This window comes from Polypterus senegalus, chromosome 4, assembly GCF_016835505.1.
Source record: "Polypterus senegalus isolate Bchr_013 chromosome 4, ASM1683550v1, whole genome shotgun sequence".
Classification (NCBI taxonomy): Eukaryota; Metazoa; Chordata; class Cladistia; order Polypteriformes; family Polypteridae; genus Polypterus; species Polypterus senegalus.
This window is the reverse complement of record NC_053157.1, coordinates 243,115,769-243,143,104: the sequence shown is the minus strand read 5'-3', so window position 1 is coordinate 243,143,104 and position 27,336 is coordinate 243,115,769. Positions and strand designations below refer to the sequence as shown.

General features: G+C 40.2%; 1 protein-coding gene across 1 annotated transcript; it reads right to left on the bottom strand.

Annotated features, from left to right (window-relative positions):
• Window positions 1–2,015: 2,015 nt before the first annotated feature.
• LOC120528362 (gastrula zinc finger protein XlCGF26.1-like) lies at window positions 2,016–26,320 on the bottom strand. Its single transcript, XM_039752509.1, has 3 exons — window positions 26,257–26,320; window positions 10,589–11,126; window positions 2,016–5,786 (listed from the first exon to the last, which is right to left on the bottom strand). Exons 2-3 carry the CDS (start codon window positions 10,998–11,000, stop codon window positions 4,633–4,635), a joined length of 1,566 nt encoding a protein of 521 aa, XP_039608443.1. The 5' UTR covers window positions 11,001–11,126; window positions 26,257–26,320; the 3' UTR covers window positions 2,016–4,632.
• Between the last annotated feature and the right edge of the window lie 1,016 nt (window positions 26,321–27,336).

Here is a 27,336-nt window from a genome sequence, read left to right as displayed (position 1 = left end):
ACCCACTGCCTGTCCCAGTCACACACATGCCTTGTTTTTGTGTGAATTTAATGTAATACCTCAACCTTGCCGTATAAGAAATAGACAAGCTGTAATTCTAGATATCTGGAAACATCTAATGTTGTGCTCCTGACTGAAGTGTCGATGAAATAATTTTATATTATTGGACGAAGTATGAGGCAAATTAAATGTATAAACAAAGGGCTAAAAGACACTAAAATACGACGTCACTTAAACCTTAAAACTTCCTATTCTAAAAATGCCAGGGTGACTGAGGTCACATTGTCAGGTGCAGTTCTCAGGTAGACATCTTCTTTGTCTTCTTCATTCAACTGCTCCCGTTAGTGGTCGCCACAGTGGATCATCTTCTTCCATTTCTTCCTGTCCTCGTCGTCTTGCTCTGTCATACCCATCACCTGCATGTCCTCTCTCACCACATCCATAAACCTCTTCTTAGGCCTTCCTCTTCTCCTTTTACCTGGTAGCTCTATCCTTAACATCCTTCTCCCAATATACCCAACATGTCTCCTCTGCACATGTCCAAACCAAAACATTCTCACCTCTCTGCCTTAGTCTCCCAACCGTCCCACCTGAGCTGACCCTCTAATGTCCTCATTTCTAATCCTGCCCTTTCTCGGCACACCCAAATCAAATCTTAACATTTTTAACTCTGCCACCTGCTTTCTGGTCAGTGCCACCGTCTCCTGCCCATATAACATAGCTGGTCTCATTCCACTCCTGTAAACCTTCCCTTTCACTCTTGCCGATACCTGATCTAAATCAGGGTGCCCAACTCTGACCCCAAAGGGCCGCAGTGGCTGCAGGTTTTCCTTCCTGACAGTTTCTTAATCAGTAACCAATTTCTGCCATTAATTGACTTCTTTTCCCTTCCACTTTGTTAATTGAAGAATCCTCTGAATTGCTTCTTTTCTTCCTTAAATGGCAGCCAAATAAAAATGAGATATGAAGTAAACCAATGATTGACCAGCCAGGAGGTATCAACATGACCAGTTGGGGTATCAAACTCCCACCAGTTTCACTCTAACCAGTTTCTTAATTAGAAGCCGACTGTTGTTGTTAATGGAACTCATTATTTAATTCCATGGCTGTGCTCTCATTTGAATGCAGCAGAAAGCAGATCAGCGTCACTGAGACCTTCAGCTTATCTGATCGTGTGTTGGGTCATTTTGTATTTCATTACTGTTTGGTTGTTAATTCAAGAATAAAAGAAACAGATAAGGAACCAGAGTCTTAAATAGCAAGTCAATTAAAATGAATGGGAAAAAAGATAATTAGCAGCAAAAATTAGTCATTAATTAAGAAAATGGTTAGAATGAAAACCTGTGTCTCTCCAGGATCGACGCTGGACACCCCTGATCAAAATTAAACAAGGAAACAGTCAAGTCTCCATGTGCCTCGTGTGTTCTTGAAAATGGTGATGGTAAGCAGGTGTGTGTGTGTATACAGTATAATGAAGAGTCACCATTAGGGAGAAGACATCTATCCCACCAAACAGCACAATGTTGTACCTTGTTTAACAAAGGCAAAAAATAAAAAATAAATAAATATTAAAAGATAAAATGACTATGAATGTGTCTAACTGTACTTACCTTATTACCTTAGTCTATCCCACTGGACTCCCTTTCAGTCGTCTACAGCATATCCAGCATAAGGTATTCTCAGTTTTACGTCTAAACCCAAAGTGTCAAGTTCTTCATCTCACCGGTGCTGTAGACTCCTTGAGGAGAGGTTTGCTTCAGCCATACACCTTGATACACACACAGCCAAGGGACTGGCAAAGCAGGGAATGGGATTAACAGTTGGATCATCAATCTTGGACTCTGCCTCACGTGTGATGAAGGGTGTGAGGCCGAGCGTCGGTGATGTGGCATTTAATTCTAGGGAGGCAACAGTGCAACACATCCTAGCAAAACAGTCAAGAAGGATAAAGCAACAAAATGGAAACAGGCCACACTTACAATTTAGCAATAAAAAACAGTTTATTAACTGTCAATTCGTTATTAACACCAAATGCTCATGTATTAATAATCTCTAATGTACAAAGCCACCAAGAAATCAAAGTAAAGAAGAAGAAAAAATATTTAAAGCAAACCAAAATGTCAAGAACATTCACACTGTAACAGGCCTGGCTCATCATTGATTAACTCTGCTGGTTATCAGATGAAAAAAAGAAAGCAAGCTGATGAAATGTCGGCTAACAGGAGCACCACAGAACAATCCCACCACTGAGGCGAGTCCTTCTGAATGAAGACAGTCCAGGGAGGGCAGCTGGCTTTGTTCACATCTTACAAGTCTGTCCTTCTCAGAGTGCCATATACTTTGTCCTCCAGTCCCAAACTCCAAATTTGCTACGGGGTGCAGTGGGGTTGCTGATCTGGAAGTGGCACTCTATACAGGGCTGATGAATGGTAACATAAAAATCAACAAAATTGATTGATCACAAATGCCACATTATGAGTTTGTGTGATCTTTGTGATGACATTACAGTTTCAGAAAATGCTATCCTATAAATAACAGCCTTATTCAGTGCATGGTCACAGATTGAAAATCAAAAACACATGAACTCTGAAGTCTGCATGCCACGGCTGTCCTCAACAGTCCATTTAAGAGTGACTGACAGTCCTTCCCACCAACCAGCTTTTTTCTTTTGTTTTCAGTTGGTACCTGCCTTTTCTGTGCTGTCCTTTCTGATTTTGTCCACGTCACCTCTGCCACTGAGCGTATTTCATCAATGTCACCTCTTCATTTTGTGGGCTCCACTTTTCATATTTTTCTGCCTTCCTGTATTTCATGGCCAATGCACCATTTTTTGCTAAGTCCTTGCAAAAGTCAAGCTATACTCACACATTTGAGAACATCAATGAAATGAAATGTAAAAAGTGTGGCCAAAAAATGAAACAAACTTAATAAATACAGAAAGTACAAGCAGACCTTCAGTGGTGGGGGTACAGAAGGGGCCACTTCTGCTTTTTGGAGTTTTCTGTCAAGTAAATGAAGCCGAAGCTTTTTGTAGCTGACACTCTCTCAAATCAGATCTTTCTAATGGTCCATCCTGCTGTTGGAGTTTATTGAGCTCCCGTGGCCTCCTTTTTGCAGTCTCTATGTGAAGAAACGTTGTCTTGGGTATCGATAAGAAGAAGGTGCTGAACTCAAACTGAAACCTGAACCAACACATTCGGTGTATAGAGCGTCCTTCACACACCACCACAGGACATACTGACATGGAGCAAACTAACATCCATTATATTTTAAGGTTAATTTATCAAATGAAGAGCTGGGGCAGCAGAGATCCCTGTCAGTTTCTGCTTTGTCTTCCCTTTTTCTCTTATATATCAGACAATAAAATCAGTGCATATCATTTTCATTGTGTTCTGCATTCATTATGGTGTCCCATTTCTCATAAACCGATTATTATTTTATTTAAAATAATATTCCTTCTATACATTAATTGATATTTTTAACAACTGTGGTCCCTGTGCTAACCCTAGCATGCTGTTGTGACACCCTCTTTATGTCTTAAACATTTCTTTTTGAACCCTGAATGTTTCATTTTATTTGTCTTTCGATCTTCTTAAATTCCCACTTTTGGACTCATCCTTGACACACAGCTGATGAATGTCTTTGGTTTGGAAAGACTCATCATTTACAAATGATAACCTAAATTAGTGTAAAACTCTTATAAAGCCCTCTACATTGGTCTGTCATGTGACGGCTCTCGTTTTAGTCTCCTATCCCCCTAGAATGTCCCTCCCCAGTATCTGATTGGACAGCATTGGCTGTCAGCTGACGTCACTAAATGACTTCTTCATTATCAGAGTTAAGAACAGCTGTCTGCACTCAGCCCAGGCGTCAGCCATCAGATGACATCCCAGAGACGGTACAAGTTCATTGCCATTCAGATAAGGCCCCATCTCCAAAAGTCCAAAAACAAAAATATTCCCCTTGTTGTCAGTAGCACCTCCTAGTAGTTGGCACTGCACTGTGGATTTCATTTGACTTCTCCATTTTTTCATTATTACATTGAAGTTTTTCACTTGTGCTCTGGGGTTGAAGTTATCATCACTGCACATTTCTGTTGCTACTTCATTCTGTTGTCTGGTGTTTGTATTCTTCACCATCTTATGTCACAGCACTGGTGTAGTGATGACCAGCCCCTGTATGGCTTACATACTGGCAGTACAGTTTCTGAGTCCTTCATGAAATCTTACGTGTTGCTGATGACCGCTGATACAGGAGGACCACTTTCAACATTCAGAACAGCTAAGCAGGCTTACCACAATTAAGCCAGTCATTTATGAATATGAAGGCCACTGCGGTCTGAAAAGCGTTAACCACATTTAGAACAACAATGAGGTTTTTTCTTGCACCTATAAGTTGTTGAAGAAGATTCTTGCTGTTTGTGAAATATCTGTTGTATTCCAGTGTGTTCATTCCAGTGTGAATTCATATGTGGCTCTGAGGTGACCTTACATCTACAATCTGTTTGCCACTTTGTGTTTTGTCCCCTACTCTTACGTATTTATTAACTACTATAAACGGGAGTCCTTTACCTCACTCAGAAGGTTTTTCTTCAGTTTTTTTGATTGAGGAGCCAATGGAAAGATCATTTGTCTATTCTGGGACAGGCTTTACTCCAATATGACTTTGTGTGTGTCTCAGAAAACTTTTTTTGGAAGAGTACCCTTTACCACATTCAGAACAGGTGTATGGCTTCTCTCCAGTGTGGATCATTCTGTGGCACCTAAGTGTGGTTTGACGTGGGAATCGTTTGCCACATTCTGGACAGCAAAAGGGTTTTTCTCCAGAGTGAATTCTCATGTGGTCTTTAAGAGTCCCGCGGTCTGCGAAAAGCCTGCCACATTCAGAACAGTCATGTTTCTTACCAGAATGAATTATTCTATGTTTGTGAAGAGAACTGTTATATGAGAATCGCATTCCACATTCAGAACAACTGTAAGGCTTCTCACCAGTATGACTTCTCCTGTGATTATTTAGAGAATTGACGCGCGAGAACTGTTTGCCACATTCCAAGCATTGGTGAGGTTTTTCTCCGGTGTGAACTCTGATGTGACTCTGTAGGGTGCTTTGTTGTGAAAACTGCTTATCACATTCAGGACAAGAATAAGGTTTCTCTCCAGTATGAGTTCTGATGTGGCACTGAAGTGTGTATAAATCTATGAATCGTTTCCCACATTCAGAACAGCAATGAGATTTTTCTACAGTATGGATTTTGATGTGTCTATAAAGACTATTCTGGTTTGTATAACATTTGCCACATTTAGAACATACATACTTCTTTTTTTCTCCGTTATGAATTCGCATGTGTTTTTGAAAACTGCGTTTGTCAGAAATTTTTTTGCCACATTCTGGACAGCAGTTAGTTTTTTCTCCTGTGTGGATTATTCTGTGCCTCTGAAGATGGCTTTTCGTTGAGAAATGCTTACCACATTCAGGGCAACAATATGTTTTTGCTCCAATGTGAATCTTCATATGCTTATTAAGCTCACTTTTTTGTGTGAATTGTTTGCCACACTCCAAACAACATTTTTTTCCAGTGTGAATTAGGTTTTCTTTCTCAACTTGCTGTTGATCAGTTTTGATGGCTTCTGTCTGTGTTACTCCAGTAGCAGGGAGAGAACTGCGCTGCAAAAAAGCTGCTGTCCGGTCCTCTGATCCACTTTCTGATTTCTTCATACCTTTCTCATTGTATTGAAGAGAGGGCTGACCAAATGAAGGTGGAGAGAAGCTGCCATTCTCCTGTAAATCTGAAATAACACAATCATTTTAACTATTATTGTAATTATTTTCCTGACACCTTAATCCAAGGTGATTTACAACATTTGAGACACAATTGGTTAAATTTCTCTTGTTTATCCAACTGGAGCACAGGCAGTTCACGTGACTTGCTCGTGTTCACATGGTTTCAATAGCTCAATTTCAACCTGCAACTTCAGGGTTTGATGTCAAAGTTCCTAAACACTATCTGCCTTTTAAAATTAATGAAATAGCACAAGTAAAGTGGTGGCACACTGGTTGGAGTTCCTTCTTTACACTGAGGTGCCATTTATGGTCTGGCCACTGCGTGTGTGGTCTTTACATGTTCTGATTGTTCAATTTCTCCACCTCTCTCTCATATGCACAAGATACGTATAATCTGATCAACCACTCAAAAATTTAAAATCGGCCAATTTTCACTCCAAATGACTTCACCAATGATCAGCAAATTAACTGATCTTAACATTTGATATTGCATGCTAAAAACTGACTGAACTGTTTTTATTATAATGGCAGATTATTCATACAGGCATTTTTCATGAAACAGGTTATAGTAAGCTGGCCTAGGAGTACGTCTTTATTAAGCATGCACCCGTTAGACAAATAAAGGTCGACTTTTTCTTCTTTGGGGCATCTCTTGATACGTACACAAAAAAAAAAAAATCGTTGGCTGATGTGCATAATATAAGATGAAATACCTAGATGATGTTTCATAAGCAAGACGGAGGGAGGAAAGTTATTATTAAAAGCCAGCTGAAACAGAGGAACTTTGCTCTTCTGCATTGCAAAGTGGAATCCATGTACTCGTGTGTGACTGAACAAAGACTGATTGATTGAACTATTCCTGTCTTCCTCGGGGGTTACTTCCACACAAGACAAAAGTTCCAACATTATCAAAATACAGAAACACATCCTCACCAGTCTAAAAATATTATTGCCTTCCCATAAGAGATAACAAATTTGTGGTTTGTAATATATGTGCAAAAAGAAGTCAGTCATGGAGGATTCTCTGCTAACACTTTCAACAATACAAACCTTATTCAGCATCTGAGAAGTCAACAGTAAAGGGACTGGTGTGAAGAACGAGCTGTTCAAATGCTGAGGTGACCAGCAAGCTTAGTCTAGCTCAGTCACCTACTCTCACTCGGCCTCCAATAATGGCAGCACTTAGAAAACTCAACCTTATAATACTGACAACAAGAATGGCAAAGACTTACTGTGACAGCAAAAACAGTGGAATTCGAAAGTCTGAACAACCAGCCACTTTCAGTTCTGGAAGATGTCACATTCTAAATCATTTAGATCCACAATTCCATCTGCCACTGAGTGTTTGTTGACTTATTTATTTGTTTAATTCATTTACCAGGCATTAGATGTTTTGAATAAAATCCCTTTTATTAGCCTTTCAGTGAATGTGTAGGTAGATGGGAGGAAAGGGATGCAGAGTTTTACCGAGCTGGTACATAAATATAAATCGTTATCAAGTGGACGTTGATTACTTAGAAATTGTACTCAGTCCTCTTATTTGCTTGTTGGGTAGAATGGTATGAGCCTAGTTTATACACCTAAATAAAATACTAATCATGCATTATAAGCATTGAGTGTGAATTGCCACAATACAGTTATGAATTCTGTAACATATATTATTATCATAATGATTTTTGCCCCAAATTAAACAATGGTACAAGGACACGTATTTCACAGATGATTGCAAATCTCAAACAAATAAACTGCTTAGTGCCGGTGTCTCGACCACACAGATGCACTTGGAGCGACAGACGACAAGCCGAGAGGTCCAAAGAAACTCCCCACCAACAAAACTGCAGAATGCTTGAAGAAATTGTCAATAAATATAAAAACGATATTTGAGTCAGTAGTATCAGAGGTAAATCTTTATCTCTGTGAACCTCGTACCACAAGAGATGCTGGGTCACTGGTATGGAGGAATATTTCGGACAAAATGAAATAAATAAATAAATGCGTAAATAAATAAAAGTACTGTGAAATGTGAGCATAAATAAATAAATGTGTCATGAAATGAGAGCCTTAATAAATAAATATGTCATGAAATGAGAGCATAAATAAATAAATGTGTCACGAAATATGTTTTTCGTTGCTTATTTATTTATTTCATTTTGTCCGTAACATTCCTGCAAACCGTCATGAAATACGGCTTGAAATAAAACTGTCACTTTCACTCGTCAAAGTTGAGAGGGTGGGCTCTAACACGCCCTCTAGTTACTGATTGGTGAATCGATAGCACAAGAATGAATTAGAAAAATGCTTACTACTGCCGATGAAATGGATTCTGGCGAAGATATTACGTATTTCAGAGAGAGAATTGAAGATTTATCGGAAGAAATTACAATGTTGGCGGCCCTTTTAGACTCCGATATAGATGAAACTGATTTTGAAATTATCGAAGAACTGGTGGAACGGACTCTACTACACTCCAGTTCTGGTGACGCAGTTCCCTGCTCTGGACGTCCATCCTTTGACATTCCAGCTGAGTCAATAGAACACCTTCTGTTATGCGGTTTAAAAGTACAACAGATTGTAGATCTATATGATGTATCAGAGAAGACGATCACAAGACGAATGAGCCAGTTTGATATACGGTAATGTTGCAACGGCTGTATTAGTTTAGGTACTTTGACATGGAATGCCCAAAGCAGCTCCAACTAATATTTTGAACTGAACAAGCGGGTTAGAAAATGGATGGATGGATGGATGAACAACTTTGCCACTGATCAGAGCTGTACAGTTGTTTGAAAAAGTAGCTGCGAATATGCAACTGACTTTATACTGTAAAACAAGGGTCAAATACCCAGTTCTAAAAGGGCCGCCAACATTGTAATTTCTTCCGATAAATCTTCAATTCTCTCTCTGAAATATGTAATATCTTCGCCAGAATCCATTTCATCGGTAGTAGTAACCATTTTTCTAATGAATTCTTGTGCTATCGATTCACCAATCAGTAACTAGAGGGTGTGTTAGAGCCCACGCTCTCAACTTTGATGAGTGAAAGAGACAGTTTTATTTCAAGCCGTATTTCATGACGGTTTGCAGGAATGTTATGGACAAAATGAAATAAATAAATAAGCAACGAAAACATTTTGTGACACATTTATTTATTTATGCTCTCATTTCATGACATATTTATTTATTAAGGCTCTCATTTCATGACACATTTATTTATTTATGCTCACATTTCACAGTACTTTTATTTATTTACGCATTTATTTATTTATTTCATTTTGTCCGAAATATTCCTCCATACACTGGCTTTCTGGAGGACCAATAAAAGTCGTCATCCTACCTGTGCCCTCCTTACATGAATGGGGACAGCGAGGGTCTGTTCAGTACGCATCACACGTTATGGATGACAGGAGGACCAGACTTTCCTCAGACCATGCAGAGATGTTTATATTCATAGATAAGAACCTAAAGCGTTCACCCAGACTGTCTCGTTTCCTTCTTGTCAGAGTCGACGGCTACAAATATCTAATTGAACATTTTATTTTATTAGAAATGTGGAGTATGATTAAGACATGCCTTTAGTTTTGTTCAGCTTGTTTTTGTTCCATTATGTGTGCATTATGGGTATCTATCTATTTATCTATCTATCTATTTAAAAGTTCTATGTGCATTCTGTATGCAGTAGCACTTTATTATGGAAGGTGAAGCTTATGCATGGCTAAAAATACATTTATCATTTTGAAAGAAAAAAAGGTATTATAATTATTATTGATATCAGCAGATCCTGATGGAATGGGTGATCAATATCAGCTCTAAAGACTCTGATCAGAGCCTCCCTACCCAATCATTTGTCTGAATTTGGGTTTTCTCTTTTCAATTGAAACATATGTGATGGTATTTACATCCTCTAGAACCTAATCTGAACTAAACAATAAACATACAAATATATCCGCTTGCATTAGGGGGGGCACGGTGTTTAGCACAACTGCTTTATTGTTCAGATGTCCTGGGGTCAAACCCTGCCCACAGATGGTCTAAACAGGGACAATCAAAGGTGTTGCTGGTAATTCTGGTTCTTCCCCTAATCCCCAAAAACATGCAGGTGAAGTGGAGTGGTGACTCCAAATTGACCCGATGTGACTGTGGGAGACAGAAGGGCCCAAGATCATCTCCAAGTGAAGATTTCACACCACTGCCAACTTGTCCAGGCCATGCTGCCCCAGCAAGTTCAGGCTGAGAGCAGAACAAAAGATGCTAAAAGAAGACCCTGAGACCCCAAAATGTCATCAGGTCACGTACAGGTAGCTCTTGTCACTGTTAACATCAAAGTGCACGAGATTACCATTAGAAAGATGAGGCACATATTAGGTGGGCACTGGCTTAAGCAAATTCACTCTTATTTAGTGCACAGGGCTGAGGATTTTAGTCTTATTTCTTTCTTTCTATGGACATATCTGCCTTAACTGCCACATATTTAAGAAATATAAATGTCTTAAACAAAATATGACTTTTGATATTCTTATTGAACGTAACGGGCCGTTGGCCTAACATACGTCACAGCTTCAGTCAAAGCTTCATGATGTTCAAGTCATGCACTCAACACTTTAGATCGTTCCTTATTCACCCAAAGTTTGTCTAATTTATCATTTATTAAGTAACCTATTGTTTGTTATTATGCAACTGAGCAGGTGGTCTTTATCCAAGTTCAATTAACCGTGTTTTCCACTCTGATTTCAATCTTTTAAAAACACCAAAGCCCACCATTAGAATTTATAAATTCTTTCTATCTTTTATATTTAATCACATTACTCACTTATTCCAACACTCCCAGGTGACTCTTCTCCTTCTCTCCCATTTCCATCGGTGATTTTCTCTTCAGATTCCGATAACTCTGATTTCAACTCTGCGGAATTCTCCTGTGTAGCCAGTCGTCCCGTATTAGTGGACGAGGGCTGTAAACTGGATGGAGATTCTTCACAGGCCTCTTGTTTGAAAATATCCTCAGTTTCCTGCTTTTGAAGTTCAAGACCAACGGAGAAATCATTCAAATCTTCAGCTTTAATAGCAGCAGTCACCCCTTTGCACTCCTCCTCTTTTATATGTGAAATTCTTTCTTCGTGATCCTCCAGCTTCACACACACATCCTCTGGTGTGAGCTGCTCACAGTCCTCTTCTTTAATGTCCACCGTTCTTTCATCCATGACATCTTCTTTTGCAGAGGCCATGCTCTGTGGGAAACTCTTCTCTCTAAGTGTCTGCCCTTCTCTTCTCAGATTCGCTTCTCACATGGACAGCTCCAAGCTGGAGGCCATTAGACACCTCAGTGTATGGCCAAGTGAAATAGGAAAGTCCTGTGAAAATAAAAGTGGGAGAATTAACTTCATAAAGTAAAATAATGAGCACACTTCAGGGTTACAGTGCCCTCCATGAGGTTTGGGTCAGAGACACATTTTTCTCTTGATTTCCTTCTCTGTTTCACAGTTTACAATTACAAATCAAACAATTCAGATGTGATCAAAGTGCACTGCAGACCTTCTTTAAAGGGGATTTGCATACATTTCAGTGCCACCATGTAGATATGACAACACTTTATCTACACGGCACAATCATGTTTAGACACAGCAATGGCAGGTCTATTATAGCCGTCATATTTAGGGATTTGTTGGATATCCACGCTGGACTTGAACTGCGCATCAGGAGCTTTATTCTGTTAAGTTGTTATATTCTACATCTTATATATGAGCTATTTGTGCGATTACGGGACTGCATCCCGACTTGGAGTAGGACATTCGGGGTTTGAGGAGGTTACTCATGATGAGTGTGTTTTATGGGAGAGAACAATAAAAAGTGTGTGGCTAACATCAAAGGTGTTGTGTTGTTATTAAAGTTTAACATTCATAGTAGAGGATGGCGGATAATTATAGCATCCTGCCTGCATTTGACAAAAGAAATATGAGAGCTGGAATAATAAAGATTTAATATGGACATGAGCAGAAGACCTGAATAAAGATGAAGATGTGACTATTCTGATAGAAAGGCTTGATGTCGTGCTTAAAGGAGAAAAAGGATCGTATCTATGAGGTATATTCAGATTTTACAGAGTTAAAAGGGCGAGTCTATATTGGATGATATCATCGATTTGCAGTAGAGATACTTTTGATGGATAATTCCACATCAAATCATCACACTTTTGGACTTCATCGTCACAGATTTTAACAAAAGCAAATTTTCTGGAGATGTTCATGACATTATAAGGTAGCTTTAGTAATAAACTGGCCAATTTTACAATGTAGAGTTTATTTACTATTCAAATCTTAACATTATAATCATTCATAACATGGTCATTTCTTCATTTTTGGGATAGCATGATATTTTCACAAAATACAGAGCTGGAAAAGAGCTACAGTATAAAAGAATATGAGAACCATTTCTGTTCACTTATATTTATGTACAAATAGCCAGTCAAATCCTAATCCAGCACGGTGTTCAAACTTTGTGATCTTAACACTAGAAATACCACAGCCTACGAAAAAACTCGTAAATCCGTCCCACCTTAAATCGCTTCTTAAATCCCTTCACACCCCTCCGCCAGCGTCCTTTGTCCTCTAAATGTGCTGATAAAGAGAAGCTAGAAGCAGCCGGCTATTCCATCCCCCCACCAATTTAGAACGTGCACGAACTTCTCTCAGCTCAGGCCTTGATTGAGTATCTGGGAGTGAAGTGGAGTTTTAGAGTGGAAATAATAGATCGTATTTGGAACACACTCATTTCATGTCTGTTCCGTTTCTACAGTAATCTGTGTAAACACATTGTTAAAACAGAAATGTTTTTTATATTGTAGTAGTAGATGACACGGGTAGATGGGGAGTGTCTGATTATTGCGTAAAGCGGCGAAGTTACTGCTCTTTACCATTCTTTCCTCTGCATGTCCTGGAGTACAAAAGAAACAGCATACAGCAACATGCGGGGACTGGCAGGAACACTCAATAAAACTGAATAAAAAGAAAATCAAGTGACGGTGAGATACGAAGAAGGCAGCTTCGCCAGCGTTTGTGTGTCAGAATTCTTTGGTTCGGGTGTGTTAGTATGCATCATGGTACACTGCAGAGCTATAGCGCGTCTTTATGTGAAAACAGCTGTGTCAGATGGGGTTGTATGGATTGATTCTGAACGCGACTGAGAGAATGAAAAGTGAATTTAAAAAAAAAAAAAAACAAAGCTAACCTTTACAAGGATCGTAAATTACACCGGCTGTTACAGACTGAAATCAAATGTATGCTTTCATTTTAAAATAGTAAGACTAAGAGCAGTTTACTTCTCAAAATGGAGTGGTGCAGGTTCAAACCCGCGACCTTTTGATTCCCAGTTGGCAGCTGATTCAATTGTACCATGGAGACAGTTACAATAAACGGCTGTCAATGTCGCATGTTAAGGCGGCTTTTTGTTTCTGCAGTTATATTTTTGAATAAAAGCTCAATTGTGGTGTTATATTTGTACCTTTTGTGAAAATGTTTCTTTGATATCTGGACTTCAGGTTTCATACATTATATAGTTTATGTCTACATTTTGTCATCTACTACTAGAATATAAAAAACGTTTCTGTATTAACAATGTGTTTACACAGATTACTGTAGAAACAGAACAGACATGAAATGCGTGTGTCCTAATAAATGATCTATTATTTCCACTCTAAAACTTCACTTCACTCCCAGAAAATCAATCAAGGCATGAGCTGAGAGAAGTTCATGCACGTTCTAAATTGGTGGGGGGGATGGAACAGTCGGCTGCTTCTAGCTTCTCTTTATCAGCACATTTAGAGGACAAAGGATGCTGGCGGAGAGGTGTGAAGGGATTTAACAAGTGATTAAAGGTGGGATGGATTTAAGAGTTTTTTCATAGGCTCTGGTAATTCTAGTGTTAAATCTCTATATTATTGTCGATCCAAAACACGTGCAATTTCAGTTCCATGGTCACTCAGATGACCAAATCAGCAGGCCAAGTTTCATTAAAATCTGTGATGATGAGGTCCCTAAGTGTGACGATGTGACATGGAGTGACCTGCATGTGTAGATATAACATGGCTGTCCTGATTATGTGTGAGCTTTTAAGCTGCTGGACACAACGTGTTTAGATACAAACCAAAGGCAGCTGGCATTAACAGCATGGATGGCACTTACTTTTGCTTCAATGCAATTTGCTCTAATGAGAATTTTTGTAGTAAAGTCAAGTCTGGTAACAATGGGCATTACAGTCACACATGAAACTGTGCATTTCACCAGTCAGAAACAACACAACAGGTGGCCTTTGCAACGCAGCCAGAAGTCGTCGCCATTGCCAGGCAATATTCTGTTAGACAAATACTGTATGGTAGGAGATCAAAATGCATTATCGTCAGAGCACTGGGCTAAAGACTGCACAAAAATAAATGAACAGGTGATAATAACAGAGGAGAGTGGAAAACACAGAGGACTATGAAGAATGATTCCTTTGTAAATGAAGTCATGTTTCAAACAGACACATTTGGTGTTTTGGTTGAATCTTTAGAATTAGTGGTAATTGATTATACTTGCACACTCACAGTCTATGGAGAGAAACGTTTAGACAACGACATTAGTCAGCCTGACCAGAATGAAGTCACAAAGCTGAGGAACTCAAGCATTTCAAGCAGCAGAGCTTTCATATTTGGAGCTGGCAAAGTTCTTGTAAAAATTCTTGCAAACATTGGATAGACACAATGTGGCACTGAAACAGAAGTGGTGCCAGCTGAAATGCCAATGTTGTTAAGTAAAGAGAGCAGAGGCTGTGACCAGACACTGATAACAGTGAGCTGTCACACCTACCGCACGGCAAGACCCCCAGATTGAGTCTCGAGTGCAGCCGTGCAGCAGATGACACCTCAGCAGAACACTGAACAGTTACGGTGGCTGGAGTGATTAACGTCATACCTAAGATGGATGTTTAGTAAAACGTCCTTAAAAAGGACAGGGACACTTTTCGGTTTGTCATGAAGGCCGTGATCACCTCGACTGTGTGACTGGAATTTGTAAGTCTCAATGGAGCAATGTGTGTACAGCAAGAAATCTACAAGGAGAATCTTCCAAACACAGTCACTCCTGCCAAAGCTGCTCTGATGCTCCATCACACACACTGCCTTTCACACCCCTAACCCAAAGCCATCTGATAAGTTGAAGCTCTCCCACTGGGTGGTCATCCTGTCCTGCGGACAGTCACTTGACAAACCGGTTTGAAGCAGTTCAACCAACTCGGCCATTTAATTCCTCAGTCAGTCCTAAAGACTGGCGGAGTGGGGGGAGGGGGGTCTTTAAACATGAAAGCTTCTCACCAATTAAACACTTGTATCACATTGCTGTGTCTAATTTACAAACAATGACATATAAAAGTTCACAACACAACAACATTCGAGTCGAGAAGACGATAATAAAAATAAATAAATAAAAAGGTGCTTCCACAGTCCCCGCTATCTGTAATTAATCTAATTATGATATTGTCTGGCGTATTTTAACAAACATAGCGACCTCGGCACCAGGCTCGAAAAAGACGAAGTACAAAAAAAACAGACAGACGTAGTAAAGTCTCTTAAAAGTTTAACTTGAATAGTCATGAAAAGAAACGCCGACCTCGAAAACCCCAAACACCACAAAAAAATAAATAAATAAATAAAAAAAATCTAGCACCCTCAACCACCCCTCCTCCCATCCCGGTTCCAGGCCCCCCTTACCGCATCAATTAGTACCCCGCTGCCAGTCTTCCGTGCTGCACTCCGCCCTCCCTCAGTCGGACCTAACAGTCACACACACACACACACACACACACAAAAAGAGAAGGCTTCAGCCTGGCCGGGACGCTACAATACGTCTTATAAACTGACAACAGACTTTCTCAGAGAACACAACTCTTAATAGGAAGTAACGTCATTGGGATGTAAAGAATTGGTTCACTTTAAAGTCCCTGCCATTTGCATTAACGCTTCTTCACATATTCTTCATAACTGCATTGCTTCTCAAACACGCTTTACTTAAAGAAAATACATTTCTAAAGGCTCTTCTACTTCAAAGTTATGTGCAGTTTCATTTTGATATGGGCGACATGGGCCGTTGCCCAGGGCGGCATCGTGGTGGGGGCGGCATCTTGGGCATCGGGAACTTTTATTCAAGACTACCTGTATAAATAATAAATTCACACCCGATCTGACGCTGTTCGTTTTCAAATAATATTGCATTAGTGCGATGATGTTTTCACACATATTGTCTCTTTCTTTCAGGTGTGTAATAGAAACCACAGCATAGAGAGAAGTGTGTACACTGCTTCTTACAGGAAAAGGCGATGGAAAAAGTGCACTTTTGTTATACTTTTACACCAATATATGTTCCTGTGTTTGAACGACACGGGCAGATGGGGAGTGTCTGATGATTGCATATAGCGCCGAAGTTACTGGTCTTTACCATTCTTTCCTCTGCATGTCACGGAGTACAAAAGAAACAGCATACGGCTGAAAAATCAAGTGACGGTGAGATACGAAGAAGGCAGCTTCGCCAGCGTCTGTGTGTCAGAACCTTTGGGGGTGCGGGGGCGTTAATATGCATCGTGGTACACTGCAGAGCTATAGCGCGTCTTTAGTGAAAACAGCCGTGTCAGATGGGGTTGTATGGATTGATTCTGAACGCGACTGAGAGAATGAAAAGTGAATAAAAAAACAAAAAAACTTAGCTAACCTTTACAAGGATCATATATTGCACCGGCTGTTACAGACTGAAATCAAATGTATGTTTTTATTCTAAAATAGTAAGACAAAGAGCAGGGCGGCATCGTGGTGGGGGATGCATCTTGGGCATCGGGAATTTTCTTTATTTTTGGACGCGTCCATGCCGCCCCGACATCATGCTAGCTTATTTTTGGGATTGCATGGGCACCGATCGGTTTTCTATTACCCATTTGCGGGAAGTAAGACCGCCCTCCATTAGCGAGGTGCGCTTCCTGCTTGCAGAAAAGGGAGGAGAGGGGCGGGGTGGCGCGGCATCTAATAACCAGCTCGCAAAAGAAAAAAACAAACAACCACAAAAGCACCCGACATTATGATATAGACTTATAATCTGCACCAATGTGTTTTCTCAATTCTATCACACCCATATATGCGGGAAGTGAGCGCGAGGGCCTGCTTGCTGCCGCTGCTGCGCTGAAGTCTTACACACAACCTGTCGAACGGGGAGGGGGCGGGGTGCTTCCAAATAAAGCACATTTCATTCATAATATTGTCAACCCAAGCCCATTATGTCACAATTAATTTGCATAGAGCAGAGTACAGCAAACAGGAAGAATAAATCCTCCTGTATGAAGCTGACGCCAGCTCAATGCGTGTGCTCTCTCTGTTCTTTATCACAGGTTAGTAAATTCGCCGTAACTGGAGTGCACATTACAGGCTTTAAAACAGTAAAATATCGTCAATGAGACTTTGAAAATGTTGATAAAATGATTCGAGTTAGTAAGAGTGTTTTTGTATGGATATATATGTTTGTGTGTTAACTTACTAATGCAAGTGACTCGCGTAGTGGAGAGTGGTCAGACAGTTAACCCGAAATAATAAACTGACTGCAGCTCTGAGAGAAAAAGTTTATGTAGTTTGTTAGTGACCTGGTGAACCGATGACTGGAGATGGTACTAAAGTGAAAACTCTTTACACTATAACGAAATATTCTGGTGCTGTATAAATGTAAAATTTGATTTTGTCTCAGGTAGACATTACATTTCCAATAGTTTGTTTTATTACACTGATTTTGTTCAGTGTTTATTACAACGTGGGGCGCCAGGGGGGTCTTCGCTCAGGGCACCAAACAGGCTAGGGCCGCCCCTGGTCATGTGGATACGTAATCTGCTCTCATGTTAAAATAACTTCTTCACATAAACTTTCATATTTTTAAACTAACAAAATATTTTCCCAATCGCCCCTAACTTCCAAAGCCCTGCACTCGCAGTAAATGCCGTCTGTCGGTTTGCCCCCTTTTTTGTGAACACTGTGGTCCATTCTCAGCCCCCCATGACTGACCCCCCGCTCACCACTTTAAACAATCAGGACCGACAGTTGAGCTCCAGCCCATAATCGTCGAGTCGTAATGTACACGTAATGCATGCCGGCTGTAGTACTGTGTCCCCTCCAGCAGCACTAGCTTGTGCAATGTTTGCATTTTTATTTCCCGTTAAATAAATCAAAAAGTCTCCCTGTTACAGTGAAACCGCACGAGCATTTCTCATGATAAGAACATGCAAAAAATGAAATCATTTAAATTATTTCTAAAAGGTCTCAGTACAAGGCAAACTACTGGAAATGAAACCTGAACGCGCCCTGTAAGGTTACATCGTTCGACGCCACTTTCATAAAGTTTACAGATAACGGCTTTAGAGGAAAGAGGAACAAACACAAAAAAAACAGGCAGAGCTCGAGAAAACTCAGAAATGAACGGCGGGGCAGTGCGGGAGTGAGCGGCTGAACAAGCGCGTACCCGACGGACAGCACAGTTCGGAGCATGCGCGATATCAAAAGGGGAAGCCGCGCGGAAAAGTGCACGAGCGCGAAGAGAGAAGAAGCAATCCCGAGTTAACGCACCTCCTCCAAGTCAGATGTAGCATTACATTTTACGGGACACCGACCGGAAAATAATTTAACGCAGCATCAGCTAAAAAGTGCGCGACCTCCATCATCCACAATAAACTCGTGAAAGTGCGATTTGCTGTGCCCCCTCCTCCACGTGGCGCTCGATCCCAAACACATAAATAAAAACCACGCGGCGTGAGGAACCTCCTTTTTTTTTTTAGAGCCGCTAAGCACGTCGCGATCTTCCTCACTGCTGGCATTCCCACCCGTACGCGATCCCCACGTTCGACTTTGTCTCACCTTCTGCACCTTTGCTTGATCTCGTGGCAGTGAAGAAGTCTCAGCACGAGGGTCTCATAAGAGCAAAGAGAGAGTAACTGCAGCACGCGATAGATATATACTACGTCATCTTGGAACGCCCACAACACAACAGCACGCCCACAAAAAGTATGAACTGCCCGCTTATTAAAAGGCAGAATCACTGAAGCGACGGCCGCTGTAAGAACGACAATTGATGTTTCTTGAGACAAACAGAAATGTCTTTTTGCCTCAGACTTAGGCTATTTAAACATTTTTAATTAATGTAACTAATTTCTAAGCACCTTGCCGACAAACGTTACTGTTTCTAGGAGAAGCCAATAACATGAGATATCTTAAAATATATTTTATGAATTTATAGTTATCAAAAATACATCTATTTTAAGGTATTTAAAAATACTTGTATGATATCTCAAACAATCCATCGTCTCTTCAACCGACGTTGTCTTTACAGCAGCATTTGTGTAAGACACTCCTCATTAAACGTTTTTACTATTCAATGATTGCCAGCTGATTTGTATTATTGATTTCCAAAAAGCAATGTGAGTAAAAGCGAGCTCTGCATAACTAATCACAACTGTCTTTAAAACAGAATCAGCGCCATCAACAGTGTCTTCTGCAATTTAGGGAAAGCCTCGGGATTTCTGCGTTAATGAGACAAAAATGTTTAAAAGAAACTTTATGTCCACCTCTGGATGAATTCGCAAAGACAACAAGGAGCAGCTGGGTAAGCACATCTGGAGCCAAACTTTCAAAAAACATCCGACTTTGTCAGCAACATCCTTTCCTTGTGAATTCATCTTTTCAAAGGGGGGCAAATAAGAAGTCTAACGACGTGCAGCAGAACAGAGTAAATCATTGATGGAAATAGAATTATTGAAAGACTAAGCTTTTGTCGTTTCTGTTTTCTTAAACCATCTTCAGTCCCACAATCCCCCGCAGTCACTGACACGTTTAACGTTCCCTGCTCCTCACCTGTCGTGTTACCCAAAGCATCAACACGGAGTTTCATTCAAAGCTTTACCGTCCGTCCTGTCACACACATAAAATATGACACACATTTCCTCTACATACGTGTTCAATAATAATAATAATAATAATATTAATAATAATAGTAAACCGTCGGGAACGAGAAGAAGCTCAAGATGGTAATATTTATGAGAAGAGCCCTCATGGCATCAGGGTGAGGAGGTGCCTTGTCTCCCGTTACGTGAGCTCGTCTGCCATCCCTCACTTACACTGGCACGCGTTACCCTGGGGGGCAAATACAATTGAGAATACCGACAATGTACACCTTCAGAAGTGGAATAAATCGACTGAAGCATTCCATTGTCAAACGTAAAAATACAAAGGAGAACATTTTAGATAAACGATGAGTTTTGTTAATTATAAACAATGCAACATAACTATTATATGTGTTGTTACTCTTATTTATTCTCACCAAGCATTACATATCTACATGGGCAATGCATATGGGTAACATGTTTATAATAATTCTGATTAAAATGCACTGTCAAAACATATTAATGAACAAACTGAGATAGATTGGCCTTTTATAAAAAAAAAAAAAATGTGCGCGCTGTCATTTAGGACACAATGCATTGTTAACGTCACGCACTCTCTACTGACGCGATGTCACGAAAACAAAGAAACAGCGCAGTCCATGAAACTCACAGCCTCCTTGATTTCTAATCTTATGATTAGTTGTCAATATCATATAAATAAAGTCATTTTAAGAAGATGGTAAGTCTGCTATAGTCAGTTCAATAAACGCTCCGTTTAAAAATGTTTGCACATACAGAATATAAAACAGAATCTCAATGAATCGGGACTCGTTAGTTTTAACGAATAGTATGTGATACTAAGAAATAATTCATAAAAAAAACTAAGACTTCCAAAAACGGACACTGTAAACGTAGGCGTTTCAATAACTAATTTAGGAGGCTTGTGTGTTCATTTCAATGTTGATTTAAGAGCTCAGTAAGCCACCTGCTGTACTAAACCAGGGGTCTCTAAAGTAACTCTAGGGCTAAACATCACAAGTAAACATAAAGCTCTTCATGAACAAAATTTTGCCATCTGTATGGAAAAAAAAAGCAAAACTTGCCTAGATGTTCCTTCATCTCACTTTAGCTGGAAGAATTAACATGAGGATGTTAAGATGAATATCCTTAATAAGCTTCTCTTTATTTCAAAACATTTCAATATACACCAATAGATAGATTTTTAAGAATTTACATTCAACCATAAACTCATTTATTTGGAATTCAAGACATCCACGTATCCAAAGTAAGACCCTACAAAGACCTAAGGCAGAAGGCGGCATGGCTCTAACTTTCAGTTTTATTTCTGGGCAGCAAACATACAAACTATAAAAACTTGGACATGGACACAAATAGAAATAAAATCCTGCAGCACTTCTTTATATTCTTTGCTTTGTACCCCAATAAATACAAGTTATTACCAATATACTACCAGCACAATGTAGAAAGCATTTTAAGATGGAGAAGCTTTTATCTGTGGCACCTCTGCATGAGAACCACTTTTTTCCACCCTCTCGAACATATGCAGTTTTTAATATCTGGAAAACATTCGGGATTAAATCACTTAGAGATCTGTACATAGACAACGTCTTTGTATCCTACAAACAATTACAATCCAAATTTAACTTTCCAGCAACACATTTATTTCACTTCCTTCCACCTACCTCTATGCTGGAAAAAAATATTGATCTGTCTCGAGGACTCAGACAGCATTTCTCTAATATATAAAACCATTTTACAGTCCATCCCTTTCAAAGATCCCAGAGTACACTGGGAAAAGGATCTCTCAATATCTCAGAAAAAAAGTGGAAGGTAGCAATACAGAGAATTCACTAGAGCTCCATATACACAAAGAATACAATTAATTAACACAAAATTATATATCAAACACTTCTCTCTCTCTCTCGTTTAAAATTGTCCAAAAGGTTTCCATTGCAGAATACAACTTGAGAAAATTACAACCAAGTTCGAGCCTCACTGGGTCACATGTTTTAGGCCTGCACTAAATCAACATCATTCTGGACCAAAATCTTTAAATGCATTTCAGACAGCCTTGGTGTTCTCAATCCCCCCTAAGCCATTAACAGCTGTGTTTGGTGCACTCACAGAGGGGCTTAACGTGGAGAAGGACAAACAAACCGTCATTGCCTTTACTAGATATAGCCAGTCAAAGTCCTAATCCAGCACGGTGTTCAAACTTTGTTATCTTAACTCTCCTTATTATTGTTGATCCAAGACATGTGCAATTTCAGTGCCATGGGTCACTCTGATGACCAAATCAGCAGGCCAAGTCTTGTTAAAATCTGTGACGATGAGGTCCAATAGTGTGATGATGTGACATGGAGTGACGTGCGTGTAGATGTAACATGGTTGTCCCTAATGCTGTGTGAGCTTTTAAACTGCTTGACACGGCGTGTTTAGATACAAACCAAAGGCAGCTGGCATTAACAGCATGGATGGCACTTACTTTTGCCTCAATGGAATTCGCGCTAATGAGAATTTTTGTAGTAAAGTCAAGTCTGGTAACAATGGGCATTACTGTCACACACGAAACTGCGTATTTCATCAGTCAGATACAACACAACAGGTGGCATTCGCAACGCAGCCAGTAGAAGACGCCATTGCCAGGCAATAATCTGTTAGTCAAATATGGTAGGAGATCACAATGCATTATCGTCAGAGCACTGGGCTAAAGACTGCACAAAAGTAAATGAACAGGTGATAATAACAGAGGAGACTGGAAAATAGAGGACTGTGAAGAATGAAACATGACGTCATTTACAAAGGAATCAAACTCAGACACATTGAGTGTTTTGGTCGAATCTTTAGGATTAGCGGTAATTGATTCTACTTACACACTCACAGTCTATGGAGAGAAACGTTTAGACAATGACATTAGTCATCCTGACCAGAATGAAGTCAAAGAGCTGAGCTTTCATATTTGGAGCTGGCAAAGTTCTTGTAAAAATTCTTGTAAAGATTGGAGAGTGTTTTGATTTGGGAAAATGGTTCAAGGGGTTCTTTTAGAGTAAGTGGGCAAAAATCAGAGAGAAGAGGTCCGATACTTCAATAAAATTCAATTATAACATATAAATACATATGAATAGTATAATGCAGTAACAATAGGTTATAGAAATATATATGCTTACAGTAATATATTTAAAGAGACAAACTTATACTTACAGTAACATACATCAAAAGACCCAGAGCCATCAGAGGATCAGCCCGTGGCCTTTTGTCACGTACCGGGCGGTGTGCACATTCCCCACGGTTGAGCGTCCAAAGAAACTGAGGGCGGAACCTTCCCTTATATCCTAATTAGGTGTCCTTGCCCAAAAGCGGCTTACATGGAAGCAGTGTATGCAGAAGTGATCAGTTTCAGCATTACCCCCTTCCATGAGACACGGCATTTGGCCATGTCTGAAGCAGTGCCTGGTACTAGAAGACACAGTAATATGCTTACATGTGAAAAAAGCCTCTCGAAGTGAAAGACAACTCCTTACATAGCGTTGGCTGTATCTTTAGAACATTCCCGGCTGTTTCACCCAAAACATTAGTCTTTGCAGCTGGGTTTGCACTGAAGCGATCAACGCCCATCTGCTCTCCTGATTCCCTTCCTCTCTTTAGAAAAATCCTTCCATTATAGAGAGACACGATGTGGCACTGAAACAGAAGTGGTGCCACCTGAAATACCAATGTTGTTAAGTATAGGGCATTGTACCGTGTTAGCCACTATGAATGTAGAGAGGCCTGAGTTGCCTCGAAAGCTTGCATATTGTAATCTTTTTAGTTAGCCAATAAAAGGGGTCATTCTGCTTGACTTTTCTTTAATGTTGTAAAGTAAAGAGAGCAGAGGTTGTGAGCAGGCGCAAATTACAGTGAGCTGTCACACCCACCGCACGACAAGACCCCCAGATTGAGACTCGAGTGCAATCGTACAGCTGGTGACACCTCAGCAGAACACTGAACAGTTACGGTGGCTGGAGAGATTAACATCATACCTAGGATGGATGTTTAGTAAAACGTCCTTAAAAAGGACAGGGACACTTTTCGGTTTGTCATGAAGGCCGTGATCACCTCGACTGTGTGACTGGAATTTGTAAGTCTCAATGGAGCAATGTGTGTACAGCAACAAATCTACAAGGAGAATCTTCCAAACACAGCCACTCCTGCTAAAGCTGCTCTGATGCTCCACCACACACACTGCCTTTCACACCCCTAACCCAAGGCCATCTGATTAGTTGAAGCTCTCCCATTGGGCGGCATTCCTGTCCAGCGGACAGTCACTTGACAAACCGGTTTGAAGCAGTTCAACCAAATCAGCCATCAAATTCCTCAGCCAGTCCTAAAGAATGGGTTGGGGGTCTTTAAACATGAAAGCTTCTCACCAATGGAACACTAATATCACATTTCTGTGTCTAATTTACAAACAAAGACATACAAAAGTTCACAACACAACAACATTGGGGTCGAGAAGGCGAGAATAAAAATACATAAATAAAAAGGTGCTTCCACCATTCCCCGCTATCTGTAATTAATCTAATTAAGATATTGTCTGGTGTATTTTAACAAACTGTAGAGACCTCCGCACCAGGCTCGAAAAAGACGAAGTAAAAAAAAAACAGACAGACGTAGTAAAGTCTCTCAAAAGTTTAAATTGAACAGTTAAGAAAAGAAACGCCGACCTCGAAAACCCCAAACACCACAAAATAAATAAATAAAAAAAACTTGTAGCACCCCCACACACCAACTCCTCCCATCCCGGCCCCCGCTGCCAGTCTTCCGTGCTACACTCCGCCCTCCCTCAGTCGGACCTAACAGTCACACACACACACAAAAAGAGAAGGCTTCAGCCTGGCCGGGACGCTATAATACATCTGTATAAACTTACAACAGACTTTCTCAGAGAACACAATTCTTAATAGGAAGTAACGTCATTGGGATGTAAACAATTGGTTCACTTTAAAGTCCCTGCCATTTGCATTAACGCTTCTTCTCATATTCTTCATAACTGCATTGCCTCTCAAACACGCTTTACTTAAAGAAAATACATTTCTAAAGGCTCTTCTACTTCAAAGTCATGTGGATACGTAATCTACTCTCATTTTAAAATAACTTCTTTACATAAACTTTCATATTTTAAACTAACAAAATATTTTCCCTAACTTCCAAAGCCCTGCACTCGCAGTAAATGCCGTCTGTTGGTCTGCCGCCTTATTTGTGAACACTGTGGCCCATTCTCAGCCCCCCATGACTGACCCCCTGATCACCACTTTAAACAATGAGGACAGACAGTTGAGCTCCAGCCCATAATAGTCGAGTCGCGGCTCTGCAGCTTTCACAATTTGTATTTAATCGCTTCATGTGGTCCGACACAAATAGCCCGATTGTCTTGAGTCCTGTTCTTCATTTAACACGCCATCTCTAGTAAGCTAAAGAATCAAAGTGTACAGAAATACTGAAAGTAGTTGTAAAGGATAAAAGACATTAAATAAAACAATACCGTTTCAAAAATCACAAAAATTGTACTCGTAATGCTATGCCAGCTGCAGATTTTACTGTAATCCTCCAGCAGCACTAGCTTGTATAATGTTTGTATTTTTTATTTTTCATTAAGCAAACTGTTATGTCCAGAGCAGGGTGAAATTATTAGCCAGCCATGGATAACTCAGAACGTTAACTCACTTTATTTTAGCGTCAGACACGCACTATCACCAATCCGGAAGACTTATTTTTCTATATCCCTTTGCTATCCCTTCAACAGGTAATACATTTTATCAGCACTCCCCCTAGCGTTCTGGCAGAAACTACAACTGAACACAACACAAACCAAAGTCTCCCAATTACAGTGAAACCGCACGAGCATCTCTACTGATAAGAAAATACAACAAAAAATGAAATCGTTTAAATTATTTCTAATAGGTCTCAGTATGAGACCAACTGCTGGAAATCAAACCTGAACGCGCCCTGTAAAGTTATATCGCTCGACGCCACTTTGACAAAGTTTATCGATGACGGCTTTAAAGGAAAAAACATAAAGAACACGCAGAGCTCGAGAAAAATCAGAAATGAACGACGGGGCCGTGCGGGAGTGAGCGGCTGAACAAGCGCGTGACCGACGGACAGCACAGTTCGGAGCATGCGCGTAATCAAAAGGGGAAGCAGCGCGGAAAAGTGCACGAGCGTAAAGTGAGCAGAAGCAATCCCGAATTAACGCACCTCCGCCAAGTCAGATGTAGCATTACATTTCATGGGACACCGACCGGAAAATAAATTAACGCAGCACCAGCTAAAAAGTGCGCGACCTCCGTCGTCCACAATAAACTCGTGAAAGTGCGATTTGCTGTGCCCCCTCCTCCACGTAGCGCTCGATCCCCAACACATAAATGAGAACCATGCGGCGTAAGGGACCTCCTGTTTTTTAGAGCCGCTCAGCATATCAAGATCTTCCTCAATGCTGACATTCCCACCTGTACGCGATCCCCACGTTCGACTTTGTCTCCCCTTACGCACCTTTGCTTGATCTTGTGGCCTTGAAGAAGTCTCATAAAAGCAAACTAAGAGGAACTGCACCACGCGGTAGATATCTACTACGTCATCACGGAACGCCCATAACAAAACGACACGCCCACAACATCTTTCACAGGACGCCCACTGTAATGAACTTCCCGCTTATTGTAAGGAAGAATCACTGAAGCGACGGCCGCTGTAAGAACAACAGCAATTGATGTTACTTGGGAAAAGCAGAAATGTCTTTATGTCACAAACTTTTGCTATTTAAACATTTTAAATTAATGTAACTAATTTCTAAGCACCTTGCCGACAAACGTTATAGTTTCTAGGGGAAGCCAATAACATTTAGAGATATCTTAAAATATATTTTATGAAATTATAGTTATCTTAAAATACATCTATTTTAAAATATCAAAAAAATAATTTTATGATATCTGAAACAATCCAGACTCTCTTCTACCGACGTTGTCTTTACAGCAGCATATGTGCAAGACACTCCTCATTAAACGTTTTTACTATTCAGTGATTCCCAGATCTGTAGCTGATTTGTATTATTGATTTCCAAAAAGCAATGTGAGTAAAAGCGAGCTCTGCATAACTAATCACAACTGTCTTTAAAACAGAATCAGTGCAATCGACAGCGTCTTCTGCAATTTAGGGAAAGCCTTCGGATTTCTGCGTTAATGAGACAAAAAAGTTGTAAAGAAACGTTGCGAATTCACCCAGAGGTGAACATAAAGATCACTCAAGTACTGACAAGAAGGAGCAGCTGGATAAGCACATCTGGAGCCAAACTTACAAAAACCATCTGACTTTGTCAGCAACGTCGTTTCCTTGTGAATTCATCTTGTCAAAGGGGGTTAAATAAGTAGACTTTCGAAGTGCAGCACAACAAAGTAAATCATTGATGTACTGTAAATAGAATTATTGAAAGACTAAGCTTTTGTCGTTTCTGTATTCTTAAACCATCTTCAGACCCACAATCCCCCGCAGGTACTGAAACGTTTAACGTTACCTGCTCCTTACCTGTCGTGTTACCCATCAACACGGAGTTTCATTCAAGGTTTTACCGTCCTTCCT

Excerpts from the sequence above, each read along its gene's own strand:
- LOC120528362 (XM_039752509.1), bottom strand. The coding sequence starts at position 11,000 with ATGGCCTCTGCAAAAGAAGATGTCATGGATGAAAGAACGGTGGACATT. Across the intron at positions 5,787-10,588 it reads ACCTGGGAGTGTTGGAATAA|ATTTACAGGAGAATGGCAGC; the intron begins GTGAGTAATGTG and ends GTGTTATTTCAG.